This window comes from Astyanax mexicanus, chromosome 24 (genome assembly GCF_023375975.1).
Source record: "Astyanax mexicanus isolate ESR-SI-001 chromosome 24, AstMex3_surface, whole genome shotgun sequence".
NCBI lineage: Eukaryota > Metazoa > Chordata > Actinopteri > Characiformes > Acestrorhamphidae > Astyanax > Astyanax mexicanus.
In genome coordinates this window covers 24935542-24952681 of record NC_064431.1, presented here as the reverse complement: position 1 = coordinate 24952681, position 17140 = coordinate 24935542, and the positions used below count along the sequence as shown (strand labels likewise).

General features: G+C 36.0%; 1 protein-coding gene across 1 annotated transcript; it reads right to left on the bottom strand.

The window, feature by feature from the left end:
- Nucleotides 1-6764: 6764 nt before the first annotated feature.
- On the bottom strand, nt 6765-16788 carry LOC111190924 (adipocyte plasma membrane-associated protein). The gene is made up of 9 exons (XM_049471696.1): nt 16699-16788; nt 16322-16411; nt 15594-15715; nt 14748-14846; nt 12988-13140; nt 9804-9916; nt 8698-8858; nt 8286-8484; nt 6765-7125 (listed from the first exon to the last, which is right to left on the bottom strand). Coding segments are annotated over exons 1-9 (1146 nt in total). The 5' UTR covers nt 16701-16788; the 3' UTR covers nt 6765-6918.
- Nucleotides 16789-17140: the final 352 nt, after the last annotated feature.

The window sequence follows — 17140 nt, the reverse complement described above, 5'->3', positions numbered from 1 at the left end:
CTAAAATATCACAAGAGCATAAACAATGAGATAACAACAGGATTTAATAAATGAAAGTCAGACAGCACAGACACACAATGTAACTATTCAATACAGTGCACATATTATATGAACATAGTGTAGCTTGCCTGAACAGATGACTCCAGAATTGTGGGTTTCATTGCAGTCATGTTTACCCCATACTGGTGATCTACAGTTCTTCAGTCTAGACTCTGATCCACTACAGTCCACATCATCCATCCAGATTGGTCCTGATCCTGATCCAAAATGAGATTTGCCCAGTGCATCTACAGCTTCTCCACAGCCCAGCTCTCTACACACCACTGCAGCATCACTCATATCCCAGTCATCACCACACACTGTTCCCCACTGCCCTCTATGAAGAACCTCCACTCTCCCAGCACAGCGACTGCCACCATCCACCAACCTCACACTGCCTGTACAACAGACAAGGAATAAAGAAAGAAAGAAGCGAATAAAAAAAAAGAAATAATAATAGGTCTATGCTTCTTCAGCGTCGCAAGGTTATTTAACATAATTAACTAATTCACAGTTAACTCTGGACTGGAAATATTCCACGAGGCTGAAGTTGGCGTCTTATTCGCCAGTGTCTTATTCGGATTTTCCGGCCCACCTTAAAAAGTCGAAGTACCAATTATTCGCCAGTATAGAGCAGGGTTGAGCCGAGCAAAACGAGTTTGGCATTTAGGGCATATTACACTGAGAATACATTGCCTGTTCTGGGTATTTCCAGTTGCCCGAACTCCAGATTATCAAATAGTCTGTTGAATTTGACACCACATTATGAAAATATAACTAGTATACTGTGAATAGCCTAAAGAACTTAACATTTAATGTACAGTTTTTTTTATTATGAGCCTCTGAACTTGGCATTTGAGAAGATTAAAGGAGAATAAATTGCCTGTTCTGCATATTTCTAGATGCCCTAAATCCACAAATTCAAATAGTCTGTTACATTTGACACAAATTATGAAAATTTACATATTAAACTGTGAAAATCTTTAATAACTACAAAGATTACTGTACAGTTTATTATTATGACCCTCTGAACTTGGCATTTCAGAATATGTCAGTAGAATAAATTGCCTGTTCTGCATATTTCCAGTTACCCTAATTCCAGATTGTCAAATAGTCTGTTGAAATCAACACCACATTATGAAAATATACCTATTAGACTGTGAATAACCTAAAGAGCTAAAAATATTACTGTACAGTTTTTTTTATTATGACCCTCTGAACTTGGCATTTGAGAAGATTAAAGAAGAATAAATTGCCTGTTCTGCATATTTCCAGATGCCCTAAATCCAGATTCTCAAATAGTCTGTTGAATCAGACACCACATTATGAAAATATACATATTAGACTGTGAATAACCTAAAGAGCTAAAAATATTACTGTACAGTTTTTTTATTATGACCCTGTGAACTTGGCATTTGAGAAGATTAAAGAAGAATAAATTGCCTGTTCTGCATGTTTCCAGATGCCCTAAATCCAGATTCTCAAATAGTCTGTTGAATCAGACACCACATTATGAAAATATACCTATTAGACTGTGAGGAGCCTAAATAACTAGAAATATTACTGTACAGTTTTTTTATTATGACCCTCTGAACTTGGCATTTGAGAAGATTAAAGGAGAATAAATTGCCTGTTCTGCATATTTCCAGATGCCCTAAATCCAGATTCTCAAATAGTCTGTTAAATTTGACACAAAATTATGAAACTATACCTATTAAACTGTGAACAGCCTTTATAACAAAAATAAAATACTGTACAGTTTTTTATAATGAGCCTCTGAACTTGGCATTTGAGAAGATGTCAGGAGAATAAATTGCCTGTTCTGCATATTTCCAGTTACCCTAATTCCAGATTGTCAAATAGTCTGTTAAATTTGACACAAAATCATGAAAACATACCTATTACACTGTGATGAGCCCAAAGAGCTAAAAATATTACTGTACAGTTTTTTTATTATGACCCTGTGAACTTGGCATTTGAGAAGATTAAAGAAGAATAAATTGCCTGTTCTGCATATTTCCAGATGCCCTAAATCCAGATTCTCAAATAGTCTGTTAAATTTGACACAAAATCATGAAAACATACCTATTACACTGTGATGAGCCCAAAGAGCTAAAAATATTACTGTACAGTTTTTTTATTATGACCCTCTGAACTTGGCATTTGAGAAAATTAAAGGAGAATAAATTGCCTGTTCTGCATATTTCCAGATGCCCTAAATCCAGATTCTCAAATAGTCTGTTAAATTTGACACAAAATTATGAAACTATACCTATTAAACTGTGAACAGCCTTTATAACAAAAATAAAATACTGTACAGTTTTTTATAATGAGCCTCTGAACTTGGCATTTGAGAAGATGTCAGGAGAATAAATTGCCTGTTCTGCATATTTCCAGTTACCCTAATTCCAGATTGTCAAATAGTCTGTTAAATTTGACACAAAATCATGAAAACATACCTATTACACTGTGATGAGCCCAAAGAGCTAAAAATATTACTGTACAGTTTTTTTATTATGACCCTGTGAACTTGGCATTTGAGAAGATTAAAGAAGAATAAATTGCCTGTTCTGCATATTTCCAGATGCCCTAAATCCAGATTCTCAAATAGTCTGTTAAATTTGACACAAAATTATGAAACTATACCTATTAAACTGTGAACAGCCTTTATAACAAAATTATGAAACTACACCTATTACACTGTGATGAGCCCAAAGAGCTAAAAATATTACTGTACAGTTTTTTTTTATTATGACCCTGTGGATTTAGGGCATCTGGAAATATGCAGAACAGGCAATTTATTCTTATTTAATCTTCTCAAATGCCAAGTTCAGAGGCTCATTATAAAAAAAACTGTACAGTAATATTTTTTGTTATTTAGGCTATTCACAGTTTAATAGGTATATTTTCATAATGTGGTGTCTGATTCAACAGACTATTTGAGAATCTGGATTTAGGGCATCTGGAAACATGCAGAACAGGCAATTTATTCTTCTTTAATCTTCTCAAATGCCAAGTTCACAGGGTCATAATAAAAAAACTGTACAGTAATATTTTTAGCTCTTTAGGCTCCTCACAGTCTAATAGGTATATTTTCATAATGTGGTGTCTGATTCAACAGACTATTTGAGAATCTGGATTTAGGGCATCTGGAAACATGCAGAACAGGCAATTTATTCTTCTTTAATCTTCTCAAATGCCAAGTTCACAGGGTCATAATAAAAAAACTGTACAGTAATATTTTTAGCTCTTTAGGTTATTCACAGTCTAATAGGTATATTTTCATAATGTGGTGTCTGATTCAACAGACTATTTGAGAATCTGGATTTAGGGCATCTGGAAATATGCAGAACAGGCAATTTATTCTTCTTTAATCTTCTCAAATGCCAAGTTCAGAGGGTCATAATAAAAAAACTGTACAGTAATATGTTTGTTATTTAGGCTATTCACAGTTTAATAGGTATATTTTCATAATGTGGTGTTGATTTCAACAGACTATTTGACAATCTGGAATTAGGGTAACTGGAAATATGCAGAACAGGCAATTTATTCTACTGACATATTCTGAAATGCCAAGTTCAGAGGGTCATAATAATAAACTGTACAGTAATCTTTGTAGTTATTAAAGATTTTCACAGTTTAATATGTAAATTTTCATAATTTGTGTCAAATTTAACAGACTATTTGAATATGTGGATTTAGGGCATCTAGAAATATGCAGAACAGGCAATTTATTCTCCTTTAATCTTCTCAAATGCCAAGTTCAGAGGCTCATAATAAAAAAAAACTGTACATTAAATGTTAAGTTATTTAGGCTATTCACAGTATACTAGTTGTATTTTCATAATGTGGTGTCAAATTCAACAGACTATTTGATAATCTGGAGTTCGGGCAACTGGAAATACCCAGAACAGGCAATGTATTCTCAGTGTAATATGCCCTAAATGCCAAACTCGTTTTGCTCGGCTCAACCCTGCTCTCTACTGGCGAATAATTGGTACTTCGACTTTTTAAGGTGGACCGGAAAATCCGAATAAGACACTGGCGAATAAGACGCCAACTTCAGCCTCGTAAATATTCCGCTGTTTTAATCTTTCCAGACCTTGTCTCACCCCTAGGCTATTTTAATTAAGTTTTTCCAATAGCAAACTATTTAAAGTTGGCTTATTTAACGTTATATAATATTTACATTCTTCATGCTGATGCTAAGCTAATGGTGGGAATACACATTCATTGAACTCTAGACGAGAAATATGTGCAGTTTTAATCTTGCAAGGTTTTTTTTTTTTAATCGCTAGGCTTTTTTATTGAATTTTTCCAACAACAAACTATTTAAAATTGGCTTATTTACATAATATTTAACTTACATGTAAGTTACTTAACGTTACTTCTAATGCTAATATAATGCGGGGATACACTTTTAACACCTGACCAGAAATATGTGCAGTATTTTAACAAAACAATTTCAACAACAAGTTGGCTTATTTATATGAAATTTACATATAACGTTAACTTTATTCTTCACACGAACACTGAGCTAATGCTAAGCTAACAGCGCTAAGCTTACACCTGAGAAAAAATATTGTGCTGTTTTAATTTTCTCACACTTCGCCATTAAGCTATTTTATCTAGGTTTTTCCCACAAAAAAAACTATTTCAAATTAGCTTATTCATAAGACAAGTTTTAAAAATCTGCTCATTTTCAAATGCAATTCATATTACATTTAAACTATGGCAATGTTTAGCTATCCTTAGACAACTAACGTTAGCTAACTACCTAGAAAGAGAGGCAAGGCCAGCACGTGCAGGTGGTGTAAGACACTACAAACACATACATGATCATAAAATAAAGGACCTGGTCGAACTTACCTTATATCTTAGTAGCACAACAAGTCCTGAGGTGAGCTGAGCTGAGCCTAAATGAGCTGTGCTTGCGCAGCAACTAAAAACGTGCTGCTTGGCGCGTTGTGGAGTTTGGGTTGTGATTATAGACTGTATAAAAGTATGGACTGGACGGTCCCCATTTACTCTCATTAAGGCGTTTTAAAGCCAAAATATGGCCGAAATGGAAGCTGCCATCTTGCCTGCGCTTGCAGAGGCAGTATAGGCTAGAGGTGTGCGGATCGATCCAAATATCGATAATATCGATACCAACGCTGGTATTGGTATTGAGCAATACTCGTGTAAAAATATCGATATTCAAGCTTTTTTCTCTGCCGCACGCACTGACTGCTTCGCACGAGATTCACCACAGTCTACTCTCTGGTCTCTTGTTGTTGCACATGCGTCACATGGCTCAGCAAAGCCAGCCAAACCGCCACGCAGGTAGGCTCAGCCTGGCCCCGCCCACTCAGCGCTCTCCTCGAGTCGACACGCCTCTACCTCAGGAGATTTGTGTTGAGTGATATTTTTTTACACTCTGTTTATTTAAGAAAAACTTGCAATTGAATTGCACTGAAAGGAAGACAATTCCTTATTTTTTATTGTTTTTCCAAATGACAATTCTATTAAAAAAAAGAAACAAAGAACTATAAAAGATGTCTAGTGAGGGGAGAATTTTTATTTTATTTTTTTTATATTTTTTTATTTTATATTTAAACTTTGTTTTGTTACTGTTCCATTGTTTCTAAACAAAAAATGTTGATTGTGATACTAAAGTATTTTGTTATCACTTACAATGTTTGGTGAAATTATATCCTAGATTTTTGGATCATTTGGATCTATAAAGCTTAAATATTAAAAAGTATTGGTATCAGTATCGATATCGGTAATACTGGCCCTGCGTTTACTTGGTATCGGATCGATACCAAAATTCCCGGTATCGCCCACCTCTACCGCCTGTCTCCCGGCAGGCAAAGATCCAACCCCAACTGTGACATCATGTGTTAAAGCACGGAACTGCAGGTAAATGCGTAAAAACCTTCCTCATGCATATTAATACTTAAATCAAGATTAAAAACGTAAGATTAAAGAAGTTAAAATATGATAAAATATAAATATACTTGTTCAAGTACATTTTGTTTGCATGTATAAAGTTTCAATGTGCTTCATGTCTTATTTGCCTTTTATTATTTTTATGCTAACTTGTGTTTCTCACTTGTTTTTTTATTGATTTTACTTGTATTATCTGGTTAGTTTTATTTCACAATTTAAAAATCGAAAGGTTCTATATATAATTATTATTATTATTTCTATTATTGTAATTATACTAATTATTATTATTATTAGTAGTAGTAGTAGTAGTAGCAGTAGTATTCTGAATTTTCTGGGCTTACACCATTTCCTGTTTTTTGTGCGTAGAGTTTTATAAATGCGGCACTACACCAAGTGTTTATGCAGTACACAGAGTTTTAAAAATGTACTCTGTACACAGAGTTTTATAATGAGGCCCCTGGACCTGACCACTAAAAAAAAAGTTCTGTATGGTGAACCTGGCATTAGAAACACTCAATGGTTTGGCACTTTGGGGGGGCGGGTTCCAGTAGGAATGTGAAACTCTATTCCAGCTGCTTGACCGAGTACAGAACAATGAATCATCATAAAACCTAAAGTCCACACTAAAAGTCAACACCACTGAGCCAAATATTGAAGTTTCACACAAGACAACAGAACAGTGTTAAAATACCAACCAGTGCTCTTCTCTAGGCAGGGGCCTCATAGCAGCACATAGCCCTGGTCCTACATCCTATTGTTTGTGCTTATCTTCAATATTCTTCATTCTAGTGTTCGTTCTGTAGCTGCAATTCAGTCCTTTTATTACATGCATCACCGAGTATACGGTGCAGTGTCATATTCCAGTGTCAGTTGAAAAATGGACATCTCATAACATTCCCAGTATTCCCGAGATTTTCACCAGCAGTAGAACGCTTCACTCCAGTATCAGCTCCACTGATCCAGGACTGCCAGGAAGGGAAGGTCAGTGTTGCCCAGATAGTAGATCCCCCTCTGCTGGAAGACGTCACTAATAGCCCAGGTCAGAGTGCCTGTGGGGTCGTGCAGGCTGTCCAGCAGCTGTCGGTCGGGCCCCAGCTCCAGAACCAGGCCATAGGAGGGCAGCAGAGCATCATACCAGCCCAGAGGAATTACCTAACAGTTTTTAATAGATACAAAAATTATAGATTTCACATCAAGTTAAATTAAAAAATGAACACTATGGAGAAATATACTTTTTTAAAGGATTTTGTGCAACAAATCGGGTATTACACAAGCTTAGTTAAGAAAAAGCTACAGGCCTTATTCACCAAATGCTCATAAAACCTCCCTACACAGTTTTCAGCAAGATTCTGACATTTTCCAGTGTTTCTTATTTGGGATTTGTTCAATTTACAAGGACAGTGGAATCCATTAGAATAAGAGCAGAGCTGCGAACAATTCTGTGCCTAAAAACACATTACAAATCTGAGATAGACAATTTGTTCAGATTTACCTTAAGTTCCTCAAATATTCTTACATTTAAGAAAATTCCTAGAAAGATATTGGTAAAAAAGGCCCAGTCCAAATCTTGGCAGACACCTGGTTCTAAAACTAAAAAGGAATATACAGCTCTGGAAAAAATTGAGAGACCACTTCAGTTTCTAAATCAGTTTCTCTGATTTTGCTATTTATAGGTTTATATTTGAGTAAAATGAACATTGTTGTTTTATTCTATAAACTATGGACAACATTTCTTCCAAATTCATTTAGAGCATTTATTTGCAGAAAATGAGAAATGGCTGAAATAACATAAAAGATGCAGAGCTTTCAGACCTCAAATAGTGCACAGAAAACAAATTCATTTTTATCATTATTTGGTGGAATAACTCTGGTTTTTAATCACAATTGTCATGCATCTTGGCATGTTCTCCTCCACCAGTCTTACACACTGCTTTTGGATAAATTCAAGCGGTTCAGCTTGATTTGATGGCTTGTGATCATCAATTTTCCTCTTGATTATATTCCAGAGGTTTTCAACTGGGTAAAATCAAAGAAACTCATTTTTAAGTGGTCTCATTTGTTCTAGAAAGGTAAGTATAATAATGTAAAAAGGTACTGTTTGGAGCTCCATCACTCCATAGGACAACTGTTCCATATCACAGTTTGATACTGGGAGCTTTGTACCCCTGTAACTGATATTTGGTACTGGGTATAATGACCTTAGGCTCAACTTTGTCTCCTATGGAGCATTCTATTAGAAAGATGTTACTACAGAGATCATAAGAAACAGTTAGTGCACACTGAGTATCTCTACATAAGATGACATAGCTGACCTTGACCACAAAGCACTTGAGAGCTGGATAGGGTGCGAGCAGGTCCAGGAAAGGTGGGAGGAGTCGACCACATAAACGGACAGTGTTAATGCCCACTAGAAATGTGCCATGGTCACTGATGTGGATGTTGTCCGGATAGCCAACCATATTGTTCATGGCAGTCTCCTTTGTTCCAGCTTTAGGTCCTTTTAGCCAGAACCTAGTTGAAAAAAAAACATTTAATTTAATAATAAATGTAATTAAACCACAACTGATTTCTTGAAGCAATTTTCTAAAAATAAATATAAAAAGTAAACAATAAAACCAGTGAAAAACCTACTTTGTTTTAAAATCAGCTTGATGCTCCATCAAAGGAGTGAAAAGTATTCACATTCATACATTACAGCTCTTATTTACAGCTCTGACTCGTTACCTGCTGATATGGCCGATGCTGGTCTCAGCCAGCACCAGAAAGTCTTCATCAGCTGAGAAGGCAAAGCCGTTAGGCATGTAGAGAGAGTCCAGCAGGGTCCGAACGCTCCCAGACTCAGGATCATAAGACAGCAGGCGACCCAGACGGTTAGTCTCCAGGACCTAGTGGAGATACTGGGCCTTAAAACTGGGTATCAATAAAAAATTGCGCTCTTTGTGTTTGTTTTTCCATAATTTAAATATCTAAAATTGCATTAAATAAAAAAAATATATATATATTTATATCCCAATAAAAAACTAAAAAAAAGGAACAAAAAAAAGAAATAGGAAAATTAAATTTGGGAGAAATAAAATAACGTTTTATTTTTTCTTGCCAAGTGAATCAAATGGCTGAAATGTGTTTTATTAACCACTGTGTGGTGCTGTACTACTTTGTACACCACTTTGTATTCAAAGCAGCATTTAAAATGTAGTCTACAGCATAGCACTAATGTCAAAAAATGCTTTTTCTTTTATGTTTGCCATAAAATACTGGATTTGAGATTACAATCTACACTCATAGCAGAAAGGGTTCTAGACAGCACTAAACAGTGTGAAATTGCTATAGCAGTCTAAAAACATTGTGGTTAAATCAATCCAGAAACACTACACTATTCTCATAATGCAAGGTACAATTTTTGGTTGTCAAATTCGTCATTTTTTCTCACCATACTGGGGTAGTTTCTAAATTAACCAAAAAGATTTGATTACAGACTGTATAAAATTAAAATGTGAGGTCGCATTAGTGAGTATTGATTCTGGTGGTAATGATCTGGCAAACTAATGACAGAGAGGTGCATATAATGTCAAAGAATGAAACTGGAAATTTGAAAGGCATCTTAAGGAAGACCCATTTTTAGGACTGTTTGCACTAACTGGAACAAAACATTACAATTATATCTGCTAATGAACCACATAAAGAGAGGTGTCAGTGTTGTCAGTGTTTATCAGGGATGGGTGATTTGGCTCAAAAAAAAAAATCACAATATTTCAGTTTTTTTTTTTACCTACTTTTAAAAAAATTTTCTTGACCTGCTCTCTCTACCCTTTTTACTCTTTCTTACTTACCTCATAACGAACGTGCCGCCGACCCCATCTACTGCTGGAGTCCGTAAAGAACACAGTTCCATTTTTAGAGATCTCCAGCCCATTCAGAAAGCCAAAAGGGATTCCATCAGCACCTTGTCAAATAATAAAAAAAGAATACATTGTCAAATTTCATTATCATTAAAAATGTGCTCTTCAAAGAGCACTTACTCTCTTAACACCTCTAACACACTAACTACTTCTAACCTCATTTCCTTCTTCCCCTCCTTCACTCCTCTATCCTATTATTCCCCTTTGACCTCCTTTTATCCCTATCCAAAGATGTTTTACCTTTAAACTTATTTTCCATTGTACTTGACTATTGTAAGTCGCTTTGGACAAAAGCATCTGCCAAATGTAATGTAATGTAATGTAATGTAAAAAACAGAAAAGGTTGGCAAATTTAAACAGTTTAAAGTTTAGACCCTTTGCAATACTTGAACATGCCCAAATTTTACACAGGCTACTCTGATAATTTTTATGTTTTATATATTTTAACATAATGACAAAATTTGTAAATAATAAATCTAAAAAAAAAAAAAAATCAAAATGGGCTCTGAGTGCTGCCACTATGACCAGGAGATCGCCGATTTGAATCCTGTTCATGTAGCTTGCCATCAGCTGCTGGAGCCCTGAGAGAGCACAGCTGGTCTTGCTCTCTCTGGGTGGGTACAGTAGATGGCACTCTCTCCCCACCCACAACGGGTGATGTCGATCAGCACAAGGCATCTGTGAGCTGACGTATCAGAACAAAGCCTCTGCGTTTTCCTCTAAACGCGATGTGATGCTACTCGGCAATGCTCCATCAGCAGCAGTTGGAAAAGAGGTGGTGGATGACTTCACATGTATCGGAGGTATGGCAAGCCAACTAAGCCAAAACGTGTGGGAAAGAAACGCCTCCACGCGTAAAAATATGACGTGTCCACATGTAAAAAAATCACGTGTACAGGCGGTAAAACTGTTCGTGTATACACGTTTTGGCATCTAACATCCAATCGGTAAACGCGCCTATGCATACATTTGCATTGTAATAAGGCAGCCTGACAACACATGATGTCATGCAACGTATTGTATTCCATATTCATAAGACGCTTACGTGGGTTACAACGCAGTGTCTACGTACCGTGACATAGCCCCATACATACTCATACACACTCTGCACGCAAGGTCCACATAACTGAAACGTTGTAATCATGTGTCTATGATGTACCCCCTATTTCACATGATGTAACCCCCGCCATTTTATATCCATAGTGTTTACCCTGCCTTTAGGTCAGTGCAATCATGGCTGTTCACAATTCTGTTAAAGTTTTCCTGAAGCAATCTAAATCTTCGCCCTGCCATTGCTTTCAGTACTTGTTAGCTCTAAATAAATTACATTAAATTACAGTAAATTACATACGGGTTCCTCGCCATCCTCTGGGGGGGGCGTGCGCTCAAAACGAAAAAAAGACAATAAAAACACTTCACATCTATAAAACAGAGAATGCTAAAACAACTTTAAAAAAGCTATATTTTAATATAGCATTATTTGTATTGTATACTTTGGATGTCTATTTTATTAAAATGCAATTCATAGTATATATATTAGTCATATTATTGTTATTATTATTATTATTATTATTATTATTAGTTTTTGTAGTACTAGTCATCTGCACAATAATCTATGGTTATTTTGTCATTTTGATTTGCTTTAGGACAATAAAAATGTAAAAGAAACTAATAAAAGATACAGAGAAATTGTGACTCTAAATTTACTAAATTCAGTGGCTGAACACCGAATGTTGTTTACTAGGGCTTAAAAAAGCAAAATTACAATTTAAAAGTATAACATTTTAAAAGTTAAGACTTTAAGTGTGGACAGTTAGGACTGAAATATTGTGTTTATATTGATTGTAGTTCATTTTTTTTATTTTTTTTTTAGACCTAACATTTTTAATAACAGCCTTGCTTTAGTGTTAATTGTGCCGCTATAATACGACTTGACTTAATATCACTTTCCCTGTGGGATCTGTCTTACACCTAGCAATAATAGTTATATTTCTTGTGTGTTAATGTAGGGAATGTTATGTTCCCTGAGTAGGGCACTGTGGCATTAAAAATACTTGTTTATCCACATTTTAATCTGTCCTAGCAGATATGAGGTGTTGTACAGGCATATTAAGACTGCTTCTACAGCTCAGTAAATGTTGCCATCTACAGGCTGCATATTGCAACTGCGGCTTTTTGAGATGGACAGTAAATCCCAAGACGTTAATTTTTTACGTCTGTACACGTAATATATCCACATCTGTACAGGTGAAAAAAAGCACGTGATGTACAGACGGCATAAATTTACGCCTCCACACGTAAAAAGATTACGTCTGTACACGTACAAAGATAACGTCTTTATCTGTCAACACGTGATTTTTTTACGTGTGGACACGTCATATTTTTACGCGTGGAGGCGTTTCTTTCGCACACGTTTTGGCTTAGTTGGCTTGCCATACGGAGGAGGCATGTGCTAGTCTTCACCCTCCTGGTGTTGGGGCATCACTAGTGATAGGGGGAGTCCTAATGAGTGGATTGGGTAAATGGCCGTGTAAATTGGGGAGAAAATGGGAAAGAATTTGAAATAAAATTATATATAAAACAAATCTCAAAATGTGACCTTGTAATATCAGACCAATAGTAAATTACAAAGATATGTTCCCAAATATTTTAAGTTACATTTTGGGAACGTTTATTATATTTATGCATTACTCATTTTGTTCATAATTTTTCCTATAGTCTCTAAAGTGCAGGGTGGTAGAATTGTGCCTCAATCATAGTCAAAAATAATCATACAATGGTTCAATTCTGTGAAATAAAAGCTCAGTTCAGTAAAGATGGTGGTTATACGTAGTTTATAGTCGTATAGTCATCATCACTCTTGTGACTTCCACACACTATGTTTTTATATTCTTAAACCAACTAACTGTAACATTATGATTAGCTAAAATTATAGTGTTAATCTGGGTCTGTGTTTTTTACTACATTTTCTTCAAGGCTTGGCTGACTTTGTGTGACTTAGAGGAAGCATCTGGTAACATTGTGTGATTTGGTCACCCTGACTGCTGTGTGGAAAAAAATGTATACAAATCTAATAAGAAAATGAAAAAAAAAAAATAAATAAAATAAAGCAAACCTTCTTTGCTGGAATGAAGCAGCGTCTTCTGTCCTGTCCAGGGATCCACCTTAAACAGGCCGAAGTACGAGTCGGCCACTATAAGCTGTCCGTGACGGTCCAGCCGCAGCCCATGAGGTCGACCACACACAGGCTCGTAGTCTGTACTGGTGCCTGCAGGAGTCAGCATGCAACAGAGAGGAGTAACTATTTTATATACAGCTACACACACTTAACAAGCTGGTGAAAAAAATATTCAACCAAAAAGGTGTAGGTCTGAGTGTGTGTGTGTGTGTGTGTGTGTGTGGTCACTTCTTCAAAATGCATGTAAAAAGGTATCCTGGAAAAATAAACTTAAAGGCTGATAAATCTGAATAGTTCAAAATCAGAGACAACACCACCCTTTAATGAACTACCAAAATTAATTGTAAATAAAAGATGCTGTAAACAATATTTTATTTATATATTTTTATTAAAACATTATGTAAAGATTATCATATAACATGTAAGACTCTATTTTAGACATAACACTATTCATCTGCATAAAAAGAGAAGAATTAATGCAAACAAGTGAAATAAATAGTTTGAAATAGATAGAAAAATAAAAATGGGATCCCTAACAACCATACACGACCCTATAAACTACACTTTCACTAATAATTAAGGCAAAGATACAGACACAGCAGAACTCACATTTCGAGCTCTGCATTTGGTGGACAAGCACCCTGTTCTCTACAGAGAGCTGAGAAGTGATACTACAGTTGTTATAGGTATCGAAATCAATTTTTTTCTTTCTTTTTTTTAAATAATTTTATTTCAATTTTTTTTCCCATTTTCTCCCTAATTTACATGGCCAATTACCCAACCCACTCATTAGGACTCCCCCTATCACTAGTAATGCCCCAACACACCAGGAGGGTGAAGACTAACACATTCTTCCACCGATACATGTGAAGCCAGCCACCGCTCCTTTTCAAGCTGCTGCTGATGCAGCATTGCTGAGCAGCCTCACAGCGAACTCGGAGGAAAGCGCAGCGACCCGGTTCCAATACAACAGCTCACAGACGCCCTGTGTTGTGGACATCACCCTAGGAGTGATGTGGGGAGAGAGCACCATCTACCCACCCGGAGGGAGCAGGGCCAATTGTGCTCCCTCTGAGCGCCGGCAGCTTGATGGCAAAGCTGCATGAGTGGGGATTCGAACCAAAAAGTCAAAATTTTGGTATTGTGACAACCCTACACCTGACAGGGTTGCTCCCTTTCGTCTTCTTATTATATATTCGTATCAAATGTTTCAGTTTACAGTAGAAATAGACTAAACTCACTGCTGATTGGTTTGTTGTGAGTTTTAAGTTTGCATGTCTTCGGTTCTTTTCTATTCACAGAGAATCAAAAATAATTAAAACTGAGATCAGTTTAAAAATGCAGAAGTATTACTTTAAGCTGTAGTAAAGACATCCCCACTGGAGTCTCTATTCCGCCGCCAAGCCTCTCAAATAACAACTGAATCTTTGTGAATCACATGGCCATGTCTAATGTACTTTGGCAGGGGCACACAGAGGCTTTCGCGATTTAATACACGACACTCCTTTACCCTGGATCCAGCACACACCCTGACGACAAAACAAGCAGCGCTGCACACAAAAGAGCAGCTAAACCCAGTCCTGGCTCCAGCTCCAGCTCAGATCCTCTGTCTCTTAATGTAAAGACTCTATTAAGATTACAGCGAGTGAGGGTTGTGTGGTAGAGGGATTGTGCTGCCGGAGAATTTGATTTCTCACCACATTCTGGAAGATTCTGGCCCATCTGAGTGATGAACGTCAGGGTTTCATTATTGATCCTCCAAAGCTTCCCATCCACTGTGCCCGTGTACACGTTCCCTGAAGAAAGAGATAAGTAGGCCAAATAGAGAAGTATAATGTATCACATGTTTATGCTTTTCAGTTTTCATTGACAACAATGTAATTAAAACAAATATTTTGCTATTTATAGGTATTTGTTAAGAGTAAAATGAACATTGTTGTTTTATTCTAAAAACCACGGACAACTTTTCTCCCAAATTCCAAAAAAAAAATAATGTAATTTAGATCATTTATTTGCAGAAAATAAGAAATGACTGATTTAACAAAAAAGATGCAGAGCTACTTTCAGACCTCAAATAATGCAAAGAAAACAAGTTCATATTCATAAAGTTTTAAGAGTTCAGAAATCAATATTTGGTTAAATAAACCTGTTTTTTAATCCCAGTTGTTATGCATCTTGGCATGTTTTCCTCCACCAGTCTTACACACTGATTTTGAATAACTTTATGCCTGCACTCCTGGTGCAAAAATTCAAGCAGTTCAGTTTGGTTTGATGGCTTGTGATCATCCATCTTCCTCTTGATTATATCCAGATGTTTTCAATTTGGTAAAATCAAAGTAAAATTAAATTAAATTAAATTCAGTGTGATGAAAGTTATATTAACTCTTTTTATCTGACTGTTCAGATTGTTTCATAGGATTTAGAAGATGCTTTTGTATTTAATAAATGACTGAAGCTGAGCACCACAAGCTGAGCATCTCTGTCTGTGTGTGTGTGTGTTTCTCTGTCTCTCTGTATCTCTTACACACACACACATTAATTACCATTCTGATCTGCAGTAAAAGACTCCGGGCCTTTGAGCTGTCCAGCAAACAGTCTTCGTCCTCTCTGTAACCTTGTGTTGACCGCCAGAGGACCTTCCAGAGCCGGCGGTGGCCCCTCAAATCTAAAGAGAAAACATACAGAGCACGACAAAGGAATTCACCACACCAAGCACACTAAACTGGGGTCAGTAATTCAGATCTGTTTGGACATACAGAGTGTATATGTGTACATATGTATATGTTGCGTTGTGTAAGACTGGTGGAGGAGAATATACCAAGATGCATGAAAACAGGATAAATAAAATTATGATGTGATGTAAATTTGAAATATTTGAAATATTGATTTCTGAACTCTTAAAACTTGATGAGTATTAACTTGTTTTCTTTTTGTCTGAAGTCTGAAAGCTTTTTTTTTTCCTTTTTTTGTTATTTTAGCCATTTCTCATTTTCTGCAAATAAATGCTCTAAATGATAATATTTTATTTAGAATTTGGAATAAATGTTGTCCGAATTTATAAAATAAAACAACAATGTTCATTTTGCTTGAACATATACCTATAAATAGCAAAATCAGAAAAATATCAGTTTAAAGGCACTGTAACAAAATGCTCTGTCTAATTGTATGTAATATTAAGAAATGTACTAAAAAATAAAATAATAAAATAAATAAAATCCGGATGAATCAACTTTTAAATGAATTTTAAAATATCATATTTCACATTACTTACATAAATGGTTCAGGGTCTATTGGTGAGGGGATAAAATAGACCCCCACTGCAACAGCCAGTACCAGGACCCACACACACTGCTGTACAGTCCTGAGCAAAAACACACCGAAATTAGTGGCATTAAAACGTGATTTACACCACAAATCTGTAAAATATCAATTAAATATCACTGTAACTATTAACTAGTCGACAAAGTGAACCACTGGAGGTGATTAAATTACTGTCCCACGCTGTCTGTCTGCCTGCCTGTCTGTCTGCCTGCCTGTCTGTCACTCCTAACACTAATACTGTACTTCTGCTGCAGCTCCATAAACATATAATAATAACACGCATTAATTCAGCTCCTAATTCAGAGTTTACGGAGCTCCGGTACTCACATGGCGGGAGCCGCGGAGATCAGAGCCGAGCTGCGGAGCTGCAGAGCTGTGGAAACTCCAGACGCTCCCCGGCGCCTCAACCACAGAGCGGATCTACACCAGCGGGGGCGCTGTGGAGTAAATACACACGCTTCCACCAAACTCACCCCACTTCAGATTTTAATTCTGTTTTATGTTATAAAACATTTTATTTCACTAAAATTACATTTATTTTTGTATACTGTTTATATTCGAATTATACGTATAAATATACATCTTTATTTGTTTTCCTTTTCATATTAATATCTAAGCATTTAAAGCCGAATTTACATTGTTATTTTTTATTTATTTTTTATTTTTTATGTTTATCGTAAATTTGAATTTAAGAATAAACGATAGAAAAGCATTTTAAAATCTCAATTTCACTAAAGAAAATTTTTCTTCTGTAAAGTTACAAAGGTTT